This window comes from Opisthocomus hoazin, chromosome 2, assembly GCF_030867145.1.
Source record: "Opisthocomus hoazin isolate bOpiHoa1 chromosome 2, bOpiHoa1.hap1, whole genome shotgun sequence".
Lineage (NCBI taxonomy): Eukaryota > Metazoa > Chordata > Aves > Opisthocomiformes > Opisthocomidae > Opisthocomus > Opisthocomus hoazin.
Window position 1 is genome coordinate 3,470,532 of NC_134415.1, and position 12,588 is coordinate 3,483,119.

Sequence of the window (12,588 nt, forward strand, 5' to 3'; positions counted from 1 at the left end):
GGCACTGCTGATCCAGCTGCAGGAGCGCGGGCGTCCGATTTAGGATCCGTATGAGGCCACGCCGGTAGGGGATAAGGGAAGCTTATCCTGTCTGCATCCTTCTTAACTGAGGCTGAAGGCACCGTTTTCCAGCAAGGCATCTTCTCCTTTGCAGGGAAAAGTAGTTTCTCTGCTGCAGTTGGACTCCTTCCAGTGCCAAAGAGAAGCTCTGCACAGCACTGTGTCGTTTCAGTGCTGCTGAAGGGACAGGCGTTTAGCTCAGAATTATGGTCTGACTGATGAAGCTGATCACACACACACAATCACAGAATGTTCGGGGTTGGCAGGGCCCTCTGGGGATCCCCCAGCCCAACCCCCTGCCCAAGCAGGGTCACCCACAGCAGGCTGCACAGCACCGCATCCAGGCGGGGCTGGAATATCTCCAGAGAAGGAGACTCCACAGCCTCCCTGGGCAGCCTGGGCCAGGGCTCCATCACCCTCAGAGGGAAGAAGTTCTTCCTCCTGTTCAGCTGGAGCTTCCTCTGCTTCAGTTTGTGCCCGTTGCCCCTTGTCCTGTTGCTGGGCACCACTGGAAAGAGTCTGGCCCCATCCTCCTGACCCCCACCCTGCAGATATTTAGAGGCATTTCTGAGGTCCCCTCTCAGCCTTCTCTTCTCCAGGCTGAACAAGCCCAGCTCCCTCAGCCTCTCCTCGTAGGAGAGATGCTCCAGTCCCCTCATCATGCTCACAGCCCTCCGCTGGACTCTCTCCAGTAGCTCCTCCTCTTTCTTGAACTGGCAGCAGTTTTGCTGTTGGGGTCAGTACAGCACTGAAGTTGCATAAAAATTACCAACACTGACCAAAGGAAGAAAATGCCCCACCTATTTAGTTACCCTGCTGCTGCCCGTGCGATCTCGTGATGCAGTCGTCCCTGTGGAGCCCGCAAGCCCGTCTGGCTCTGTCACAGGTTCCAAATGTTACAGGCAGGCGAGGGGAGGTTTTGGCTTGTCCCTGTGCTGCTGTCAGACTGAAGGCAGACACGCTGTACTCTGCCTGCGAGGGGCTGCCATTACAGTGTGCCCACCGATAAACCCGCGGCCAGCGAACCCAAGTCACGGGTTTGTGTCAGGAGGACTCTAGCTATTAAGCACCTTATATCACACAGTTAATGGGTTAAAGTAAGATTAAAGAAAGACAGGAAACGTGTGGAAAAGATTCTCTTCCGACACTGTGACTGCCTGTTGTCAGTTTGCTCTGAGGAACGCCCTGAGGCAGCAGGCTGCTGGCGTGGCACTGCCGTACTCCGTGTCTGCACTGCGTTTTTGTTCTTCCAAAGCGCTTTCTTTTTCTAGAAATTATCTGAAACTGGCTATAACAGAGTGTAAAAACGTTGCCTTCTGTCGCAACACGTAGGCTTCCAAAGGCCCTCGCTTCCCTTCCTTGCTGGCGCTTGGCAGGCTGTCCGTGTCATGAGTTCAGTGAGTCCTCAGCCATCAGTCGGTAGCCGTCAGCACCGCTCTTCCCGCCTCCCGTCATCCGCCACCCAGAGTGCCATTTCGTGTGTGATCGAATTTCCCAGTCCTGCTTGCTGTTCGTTTTAATGGGAAAATGAGTCTCAGCAAAGTGAAATGTGTAGAGATATTTTTGTGTGTTGTGCACGTTTTGGTTTTGCTGGAAAACAATCAGGACGATCTACAAAGATCTGGTTAGGGGTTTGGTAGCAATTAAGGAATATTGTCGTATGATGCTTCGCCTTTAATAACCTAATTCACAAACCATACCACTAATTCTGAATACTCTTATTCCGTAATTTTTAAAATAGCCATGAGAACAGGGTTAACTTCACCTGGTTGCTCAAGCTTCTCTGAAGACTGCCTGCGTAACGTACAAAGCCGTTTGCACCAAATGCAGAACTCGCTGTGCAGTTCGCCATCTCCCATCTCGCTGCCTCCGTCACGTTGCTGTCCTTCGCAGCCCGCTGCTCTGCTGAGTGTTAACTCTAGTAAACCACGCTTCTGCCACTCTTGCTCTCCTACCTTCTTCCACTGGGTCCTGCCGAGGCCGTTGGGTCCGTCAGCCACCCGAGGCACAAAAAAGCCGACACTGGAGTGCAAAGTGCCGTCCCGGAGCGGGTGGACACGGGATCCACAGCGTGTGGACCCAGACTGCACCACGTAGGGAAGGTCGTGCTTGTACGATTCACGGCTGAAAGGAAAAAGAATGTTCCTCTGCCGGGCGTATACCTGGTGTGATTTGGTCTGCCACAGATTCTGGTGGGAAAAAATTCAGCCTGCAACACGCCGGCGAAATTTGCTTGGGTGTTCCAGCCTCGTGTGTGTCTCTTCTTGAATATTCACGAGAAGTTACGTGTACCAGTGGAAGAAGCAAACATTTCCTTCTATACCAAAGAAGGTTCACAAGACATAACGCGTGCAATATTGAGACTAGAACCTGAGTATTAAGTTGACACTGATTTTTTTTACTTTTTCTGAGAGTTACTAAGAGAATACGGACTTAAATACAGATGAAATTGTTAAAATTTCTGATTGGAAAGAAAAGGTTTTGTCTTGTGGCCTTTAGAAAGAATTAATATAATGTGTAAAACCTGTGTGTTGTATCAACCTGAACTGAAGGTGCAGTGCTGCAAGATACTCGCTTGAAATTTAAATTGAAGAGGGCGGGGAGGGGAGGGAAGGGGCATTTTCTGAGTGACGCCGTTGGCTTCATCAGACTGAACAGAGCCGAAACCGCTGCCTCTGCTGCGTTGCCAGCATGGTGTGCGCTAAGCCGAGCTTGCTTTTCGCCTCGTAAAGAGAGCGGCTGCAGCTAACTGATCTCCTGGGGAGCTTGTCGCGGGGTAGCGAAGCGTTGCCCTGCCCGTCAGTCTCCCTGAGCAGGGCCTGATGCCTGGCTTGCAGGAAGCCGCAAGGAGATAAAGACCACGATTTGAGAAGCACGGGGTAGTCGAAACAACATCTGTCCCGACTCAAAATTAGGAATAAAAATAAAAGTACAGCTGTTTTGAGGGGGGGTGGAGTTTAGTAGTGCTGTCTACAAGTCGGACGACCCTCTAAATTAATTTCTGATTCCAGTTTGAGATTATTTCTTGAAAGAAGCACTGCACCTTTTTGAAGAAATTCAGTATAAAACTTTTGTGTGGTAACTGCTGTCCTTCAACTTACGTTTTCTTTTGCATAAGGAATAAACTCATACACTGGATCTACAGGAGCAGCCATTGGGGCCCATGACGTTTATCGGGATCCAAGAGACAAAAGATCTAAAAGGTGACGTGCAGGAGTCCAGTAACTTTTAGAAGTTGTGTAGACTCGGGGAATTCTGCAGTGTTTTCTGTTGTCGTTGTATTTCTGTGGGCTACTCAAGAGTTCTGCTCTTGGCTCCGGAGTATCTGGAGTTGCTATAAAACACGACCAAGTTCTCCGCAAGTCTTTGGGTGATCTGCAGTGCTGCTTCACAGCAGCAACTTTCAGCGCCACAACTGAGTAAACTCAGTAAATCACTGTGAATTAACAACTTCAGCGGGTTTAGGTGGATTTATAAATCTGACCAGTACCTCTCAAGGGGAATTCTTGCCAAATTTGTAGTGAGTGTAAATAAGACGCGGGCTGTATCTTAGGCGTGAGTGGCAGGTTTACTGTGTAGCGTCCTGAAGACGTGATGGGGCTGGGCGAGGATTCTGTCGAAGCTGCTGGGCCGGTTCCTGCATTTTAGCCTGTAGTCAGTGTTGTGGTGGAGCCTGCAGAGCAGAGACCTCTTGGAGCTAAAAGCGAAGCCTCTTCCGATCAAGAAATTGAAATATATATTAAAGGTTTATTATATGAGGGTTAATCATATATCCGAAGTATTGTTACAGCTGCAACTAAGAATGATTTGAGAACTTTACTGCGGCGGTCAGAAACGCGTAGTGTAAAAATTAGTTTGCTGCAAGGATGAGAGATCAGTGCAAAGCTTCGGTAACGATCGCGCTTGGAAGCTTTGCCGATATAGAATGAAATGCAGCCACTGCAGCATACCTCACAGAATCCCAGCATGGTCGGGGTTGGAAGGGACCTCTGTGGGTCACCCAGCCCAACCCCCTGCCCAAGCAGGGTCACCCAGAGCAGGCTGCACAGCACCGCGTCCAGGCGGGGCTGGAATATCTCCAGAGAAGGAGACTCCACAGCCCCTCTGGGCAGCCTGGGCCAGGGCTCCATCACCCTCAGAGGGAAGAAGTTCTTCCTCCTGTTCAGCTGGAGCTTCCTCTGCTTCAGTTTGTGCCCATTGCCCCTTGTCCTGTCGCTGGGCACCACTGAAAAGAGTCTGGCCCCGTCCTCCTGACATCCACCCTGCAGATATTTAGAGGCATTTCTAAGGTCCCCTCTCAGCCTTCTCTTCTCCAGGCTGAACAAGCCCAGCTCCCTCAGCCTCTCCTCGTAGGAGAGATGCTCCAGGCCCCTCCTCATCCTCGCAGCCCTCCGCTGGACTCTCTCCAGTAGCTCCTCCTCTTTCTTGAACTGGGGAGACCCAAAAGCCGTGCGTTCCGGTGCCTTTTCCCAGTCGCGTGCCCCCAGAGCAGGCCGTGCTGATGTGGCCGTAACGGCAGCGCTGTGCCAGTACAGACAGAGCCGTGGCTCCCTGTGAGAACGGGCAGGCGGTTTCGCTGGGGTTGATGTACCAGGGACGGTCACGAGGCAGTGATTTGTCGAGGTGGTAGCGCAACCTCAGGATTCAAGAGAGGGGAGGAACAAAACCGTGCAGAACACTGAACGGAGAATCTTCTGCTGTAGTCAAAAAGCTGCCAGTCAGTAGATGTCACTAAAAATGACTGTATTTAAGGATACTGTTGATAAGAATTATAACAAAGACTTTTTTTTTTTTTTTCCCCTTTCCAGTCAAGATACAGATTTACCTGGAGCACCAGAAAACTTGACGTTCAGGGAACGCCAGCGACTGTTTTCACAGGGTCAGGATGTGTCCAATAAAGTAAAAGCTTCTAGGAAATTAATGGAACTGGAAAATGAGTTGAACACAAAATAAGCTTGAAGCACCTTATCAGACGTAACCGAAGATCTCGAAATTGAGGGATTGAGATGGGGGGCACGCTACTAATGAACAGGAAATGAATGTTTTCTGAAAGGAGTGACTTTGATTCCTCTATATCTAAGACTGTTAATTAAGATTTAGAGATGTTGCAATAGCAAGAAAACTGATTACTTTGCCAGGAGCTTGTGGTTTTTACAATGAAAGCACTGTAAAATTTTAAAGATATGAATCACGTGAAGGTAACTTTTTTTTTTTTCCTTTCTGTTTTGGGGGTTAAGTTCTTGCGCACCAGACCAAGTAGCACTTGTCAAAGATAAGTTCTGTTTCCTGGTGTTTTACAGACACACTTTTGTTTTAGCTGCTGAGCAGAGAGAGTGAGAATAGCTTGAACTGCCTAAACTAAACTGTGCACTAGAAATTAGCAATTTAGGTTGTTTGATAAGAAGCCAGTATCTGGGTCACCTTAAATAAGACTTTATATGCAAGTGTGACATACTGTATGTGTTTATACAACGATCAGCATAGCAGTACAGATCTTACCATTGCTTAGTACTGGAATAACACACATTCTGTAGGTAGAACCTTGGAATAAAAACACTTCTAGTCCTATGTATTTGTTGGGTCTAAAATGGTTGCGTAAGAATTTATCTGTAGTTGCGGAAAAGTCTGTACGTTGGTGCATCCTCACTGTATGTGCTTCAGACTTCCGAAAATGTGAAGATAAAACCTTTGGATAATTGTGTTTTATTTAAAATTACATCAGCAATAGATAGTAGGCTGCACTAGTGGCCCTTCATCAGCTAGGACCAAAATGTTGGTGGTGTGTGAAAGGCAGGGAGCAGCGATTCCGGGTCCAAGGAGAGCGGGCCCGAGAGAGGCAGATCAGAAGTCACGAGGCGGTTCGGCATGGGACAGTATCGAGAAGTCTGCTATTACCAGTTCAGCAATACCTTATTTTCTTTACCTTTTCTGTGGAGAAATGAACTGGCGTGTGAAGAGAGGAGGACTGAAGCGCGGAGCGTCCCCGTGGAGCTGGCTGGGAGCAGCGGCGGCGAGGTCGTTAGCAGAGCGCTGAGCCCGCCGTGCCAGCAAGCTCTGCGTCAGCCCCGCTGCCTCCGCTGACATCCCTGAAGGTTGCGCTGAAAAGCCTTCTGGCAGTTCAAGCTATTTTTTTTCACGCTGTAATAGCCTTATTTAATTTTAAATTGTTAATCTTTTTTCCTCCCACTGTTTCTTCAGCTGTGCGTATGTGGCTGATGATGTTGGGAATAAGGACCTCATCAGAGTTTTTCTCATTGTGCGATGTTAAGACGATATATATTGTGATTCCAAACAAATTTTCTATTTGACAAAGCCCTTTACTGGCTTTAGATGATTTTTTTTTTTCCTGTATCATATTGTTCTCTTATAAATACATATTTAGGGAATTGTGCACACTTCCGAATACAAAGGGGTAGACTTTCACTGCCTTAGGAAAGAAATCACTTTTAATAAGAGTTGTATGATAAATAAATGCAAGCTAATGAAAATCGGAGTGTAAATATTTTTTACGTATTTCAGGTTTCTTATTTGAAAGTGTGCTTTTACCGTTTCACCTGTTAAATATGAAGTAGAAGATTAAACTGGTTCAAAGTGTTAATGAAGGATCTGCATGCTTGCTCTGTCTGTTAATCAGGAAAAGCAAGCCTCTCCCAATTTATCTGGAGAACACTAGCAGCCTTACAGTAACAGATTTTTCTTAAGGAAAAAAACCTACGCTGTGGCTGAATTACTGTTGCTGCTAGAATCTGAAAAAGGCTTTGCAAAAAAATACCTATAACCTTCACTCGAGTGGATTTGGCCGCTATTGGGCATTTGGGTCAAGTGTGAATAGGTGTAAAAGTGCTTTTCATATTTGTCTGTGCATTATTATGAAAAACATCAAAACTGCTGTAGTTTCCCATTTCTACTGTATTTCACTTGCAACCTATTTTTAATAAAGTTTGTATTGTATTTAACTTTGCATTAAATGTTTTTTTGTACTGTTTGTTCTTTGATTCTGCATTCATAACAGTGCTACCGTAAACCAAAAGGGCTCTTTTTAGTATGTTTTGCCTTACCTGACCTTTTAAAATATAATTACAAGCAGAGTCGGTGTATCTCATGCGTGGATGAAAGCCTCAGATTGTTGATTTTCCGTGTAAAATCAAAGGGGGCTGATTCTCCTTGGTCAGAGAGAAGTTCTTGGCCTGACTGTTCGGTATCTGTAGCAGTGACTTGAAGGAAGAGGTGATTTTTTACGGCTTGGCCAGCACTAGGAGGAAATACTGGTGGGGTCCGTTACGCAGGCTGAGTTGTGCTGGGTGTGTGCCCTCCTCAAGTTGTATCTCTGAAGAGGAACCTGGAACGCAGCTTCTTCTGGAAAAGCAAATAGTATCACAACCAATTGTAATTAGTAATAAATAGTATGTAGTAAATAGTGTTACAACCATTACAAACGTCCCTGGTGACTGCTGCTGTTAAAAAGTCATTTGATCTCTACTTTGAACACAAAGACGGGAGAACTTTTTGTCAAATCTCTGGAAAAAAAAAGAAAAAAAAAATCGGGTTGGCTGACCTGGAAGTTGGGAGGGGTGGACTGGAATGGATGAAGGAGGGCTGAGTTGAAGGAGGTGCTCCTCTGGTACCGTTGGGTTGGTGAGGTGCAATGTTAAGGTGCTCCTCTGGTACCGTTGGGTTGGTAGGGTGCGATGATAAGGTGCTCCTCTGGTACCGTTGGGTTGGTGAGGTGCAATGTTAAGGTGCTCCTCTGGTACTGCTGGGTTGGTGAGGTGCGATGATAAGGTGCTCCTCTGGTACCACTGGGTTGGTAGGGTGCGATGATAAGGTGCTCCTCTGGTACCACTGGGTTGGTAGGGTGCGATGATAAGGTGCTCCTCTGGTACCGTTGGGTTGGTAAGGTGCGATGACTTGACCCTTGATGGCAGACAACAGTTTAAGCTCTGCTTTAATGTAGTTTAAGGGTGGGGGAGAGCCCCGGGCCGCGGTGAAGTGCTGCGGATGCCTTCTGCTGTAGCTGAGCGCCCGCCGCAGCCGGGAGGGAGAGCTGCTGCATCTCTTCCCATGTGAGGACCTTCGGCTCTTGGGTCGTGGGGTCCACGCGCTGGAGTTTTCACCGTCACTGATGAGGACATCTGGGTTTGAGTCCAAGAGGTGCCTGTGAGGGCAAGGAGGGAGCTGAGGGAACCACAGAAAACCACAAGTGCTGCGTGGTGTTTGCCAAGGAAACGGCTGCCAGGACCCCGAGGCATGGCTGAGGGGAATCTTCTACCTGTGTTTTGAGTCTGTAGCTTTTTGAGAACAAGCTAAAGAAAAAGAACTTTTAATTTTGAACATTAAATGTATAGCCTAGAAGAAGAAGGAAACAATTCATTGTCCTTCTGTGTGGTAGTCTCTCAGTCTAAGCAAGAGCAAAGAAGCAGTACAAGCAAAAAGTGATTTATTTGGTGAGGCTACAGTTGTCACAACTGTGAATTGTGTCATACAAACATTTATTTCCAGACTGTATTAGTCCAGGAGTTGTGGGGGTGGAACTGTCTTGATATGCAACAGCGGGAACGCGTCGTCGGTGGGAAAACCAGCTTTGAGCTGAGCCTGGGTCAGGTTTGCTACGTGCGCACACCAGTGCCCAGTGCTTTGCTTCAGGGACGCGAGTTGTTGTCCTTAGCAGCACGGCTCTTGGTATTTTACTTCATGATGACCCTTATGGTGGTAAATGTGAAATTATATTGGCGTATGGAGCCAGGACTCTTTAACTATTTTAAACCTCTGTCAGATTCTCCCTTCTGCACATATTGGACCTATACACTGCTTTTACGCACTGTTTGTACGGCAGTCTTGCTGGTAATTGAGGAAAAGGCAGGGAAATTCAGAAATGGACAAAGCCCACGGTATCTGTCCGGTTCACTGAAATAACGCGCGATGTACCTGATCCTGCCGATCGCTGTTCGCAGGCCAAGCAGTGAGCACGCAAGCAGCAGAACAGACGAGACGGCTTTTTGCCTCCTGATTCAATTAGATGAGGTAAGAAAAATGAGCTTCACCAAGAAGAGTCTTAAAGCACGCCTAGTAACCCGTCTATGCGGTGATAAGAATGAGAAAGCGTTTGCTCTTCCCGTTTTGTCACGATATTGCTGTCAGCTGGTGGCTGGGGGGCCCAGAAGGCAAAGCCTCAGGTCGCAGATTCGGAGTCGGCGGACTTCTTTCCCAGCCGTAATGGCAGGCGAACCCCTTCACCGAAGGAGATCGAAGAGCAGCGCGCCTGCTCGGAGGCTCTCCGTTTATTCTTGGCAGCAGATGGATGGTCAGAACTGACCTACAGTTACCGAAGCAAAACGCCTTGCTAAACACGTGGAATGAAATGCTTACAGCTCCACTGAATAGCGTATCACAGAATGGTCGGGGTTGGAAGGGACCTCTGTGGTCACCCAGTCCAGCCCTCCTGCTGAAGCAAGGTCACCCAGAGCAGGCTGCACAGGACCTTGTCCAGGCGGGTCTTGAATATCTCCAGAGAAGGAGACTCCACAGCCTCCCTGGGCAGCCTGGGCCAGGGCTCCATCACCCTCAGAGGGAAGAAGTTCTTCCTCATGTTCAGCTGGAACTTCCTCTGCTCCAGTTTGTTTCAATCGATCGGCTGTGCACAGTCCCCAGTTCCTGTCTGCTGAGCGCGGCAGGGGCGATGGAAAACCCCCAGGCACGCCGCGGGGAGCCTCGCCGTGTTAGGCACCTGAGGGGCAGCAACCTTCTCCCTCAGCCTTTTTCCCAAGTGCTTTTCTACCCATTTGTTTTCTTCTTACTGCATTTGGGAATGCTGTAACGGACGACTCCAAATGCTGAAGCTGGGACCTTGTTAGTCATCTCGGTTCCACTACTGGGGTTAGCATGAAATGCATCAGAAATATTCAAGACAACGCTTAGTTAATAGTATTGTAAGATCTCTAATTCACCATGGTATTTCACTGGTGCTAAGAATAGAATAAAATGTGGATTTAGGCAATTTCATTAAATTCCCGGCCCCCCAGAAGGATCTGCAGTAAGGCAAGGCTCCGCATTTGCAGGGGGGAGGCAGGATCAAGTTCGCAGAAGCTTGTGGGGAGTAAAGAGATTCCTCAAAGCAGCGAATCGGCGCAGAAAGGTGCGCTGGAATGCAGCCTGGCAGCATCGCCAGAAGGCAGCTGGGTTTTCTGTTTGTGTCTTGCCTAGATCTCACTGGCAGACTGTTCCCTGCCCATCAAACCACCTCTCCTAGGCTCTGGAAACAGAAGGAAGCTCCCAAAAGTGAATTGCTGCTGTTACGGTGAGTCACAGATCATACTGTGATTTTATTTTCCTTCTTTTTATACCGATGGGACTGAGCTTTCAGTACAATCAAACTTTCAGGTAGGCATAGAGAAAGGACTAAATATGAGAGTAGTCCAGGGATGCTCAGTTTTCGGTCAGAGTGATGGTAAATTAAATCTTCTTTGTTACGGCCTACAGAAACCAGATTTTTAATCTCATTCGTAGTGGGTAAAACCCACAGCAGGGGAGAGACCAACCATTACACCTCAGAGATGGTCCTCCCGAGGTCAAGCTGAGTGATGCTGGAAAGTAACATCGTTCTGACTTGACTGCTGCTGCAGGATAAGCATTACGTATAAAAATCACAGCTCAGTGTCAAGAACTGAGTCACACACCCCCCCAGCTACTAAAATGTTCTCCCCAAAATAGCTGATGTTGATAAAATCCTGTCTGCCTGCCTTAGTGCCAACGTCTCTTGACATCCTCAGTATCGCAGTACTTTGGAACTCTTTTAGCCTAAATCCATTTGTCAGTTCTCATTTTTCCGCCAACGCAGAACTAGTTGCAGTTTTAGGCAGTAAGTTGAGACCGCTGTTTTGCAGAACGAGATTCCTCTGTAATTATGATGTTGGCTTCAGTTTCTCAAAAAAAAAAACCCCACTATTTTTGCACTACAATTATTTCCCAAGAAGCTGACGTGTTTGTATCTGGCATACTTTCCCGTTTGGTAGCCAAATAGTATTCAGACTGCTTTGAAGATAACCTTAATCTTTCAGTGCAACAAAGCAGAGCACTAAGAAGTATTAATAACATACGTATGTCACAGATTGGCCTTGGAAACCTGACGGTGAGCCCCCCAGACACGGCCAGAATGAACAGCTCGTGTCTGGGGTGGCCTCGCAGGACTCCACACCAGCTGGCCCCGCAGGCTTCCTCCATCTGCTAAGAGGAGCCCTAGAGAGGGGCTTTGCTCCCAGAGCTGCTGCGACCAGCGCGATGGGAAGAGACCTCCGAGTATCCTCTAGCCCAGGGCCAAAGCACGGCCAGCGACAGCCCGCTGCCCAGGGCTGTGTCCCGTTGGGCTCCGAGTATCTCATCCCAGAACCCCAGCATGGAAGGGGCTGGCAGGGCCCTCTGTGGATCACCCAGCCCAACCCCCTGCCCAAGCAGGGTCACCCAGAGCAGGCTGCACAGCACCGTGGCCAGGCGGGTCTGGAATATCTCCAGAGAAGGAGACTCCACAACCTCCCTGGGCAGCCTGTTCCCGTGCTCCGTCACCCTCAGAGGGAAGAAGTTCTTCCTCATCTTCAGCTGGAGCTTCCTTGGCTTCAGTTTGTGCCCGTTGCCCCTTGTCCTGTCGCTGGGCACCACTGGAAAGAGTCTGGCCCCGTCCTGCTGACCCCCACCCTGCAGATATTTAGAGGCATTTCTAAGGTCCCCTCTCAGCCTTCTCTTCTCCAGGCTGAACAAGCCCAGCTCCCTCAGCCTCTCCTCACAGGAGCGACCTCCACTCCCTCCCAGAGACGGGGACTCCACAGCCACTCCGGGCAACCTTTGCCAGTGTTCGACGACCCTCACGCTAAAAATAATACATATTTATAATTTTTTTTTTTAGGTTTAGAGGGAGCTCTGCGTGTCCCGACCTGTGCCCCTGGTCCCTCGCCCTGTCACGGGGCTCGGCGGAGGAGCCCGGTTCTGTCAGGCACCGACCCGGGGCCCGCTCTGCGAGGGGATTGGCGGGCCTCCCCCGCCACTCACGGCGGGAGGCGCTCGCCCAGCCAATCGACGCGCTTGCAGGTGGGAGATTGGGGGGGAAGGCGGGTTTTGTCACCATGGCAGCCGGGGTGACGCCCCAGCTGCGTTTCTCATTGGCCGACTGAAACCGGCGGGAGGAGGAGTGCGGAGGCCGGCGCGGCAGCGGTGCGGGCAGGGCGATGCGGCCGCGGAGCGGCCCCGGCCGCGGCCCCGGCCCCGTGTGGGCGCAGCGCCTGCGGCAGCTGGAGCAGCGCTTACGAGTGAGCCCCGCGCCGGCGGGAAGGGCAGCGGGGCGGGGGGGGGAAGCTGGCCCGGCCTGGCCCGGCTCGGCCCGGCCCGGCGGCGGGGCGGGGCTCGCTGAGGCGGCGGCACGCGACCCCCCCCCCGCTCCCTTCCTGCCCCGCCCTCTCTAAATTGCGGGGGGGAGGCCCGGGGCGCGGAGATTTACGTGGCTATTTATAAATAAATAAAATAGCGCTTCTCTGGCGACCTGGA

General features: G+C 49.7%; 2 protein-coding genes across 26 annotated transcripts in view; both read left to right on the plus strand.

Annotated features, from left to right (window-relative positions):
• Positions 1-7,016, plus strand: part of AFDN (afadin, adherens junction formation factor) — a 140,641-nt gene extending 133,625 nt beyond the window's left edge. For all 23 annotated transcript variants that reach the window (XM_075411876.1, XM_075411910.1, XM_075411924.1 and 20 more), the window contains 2 exons: positions 3,179-3,263; positions 4,869-7,016. In XM_075411876.1, the coding sequence (XP_075267991.1) occupies positions 3,179-3,263; positions 4,869-5,013 (230 nt within the window). In that variant the 3' untranslated portion in view covers positions 5,014-7,016. The remainder of the gene's footprint in view (positions 1-3,178; positions 3,264-4,868) is intronic.
• Positions 7,017-12,268: 5,252 nt separating this feature from the next.
• The window catches only part of KIF25 (kinesin family member 25), a 52,206-nt gene continuing 51,886 nt past the window's right edge, over positions 12,269-12,588 (plus strand). For all 3 annotated transcript variants that reach the window (XM_075411929.1, XM_075411930.1, XM_075411928.1), the window contains exon 1: positions 12,269-12,353. In XM_075411929.1, the coding sequence (XP_075268044.1) occupies positions 12,273-12,353 (81 nt within the window). In that variant the 5' untranslated portion in view covers positions 12,269-12,272. The remainder of the gene's footprint in view (positions 12,354-12,588) is intronic.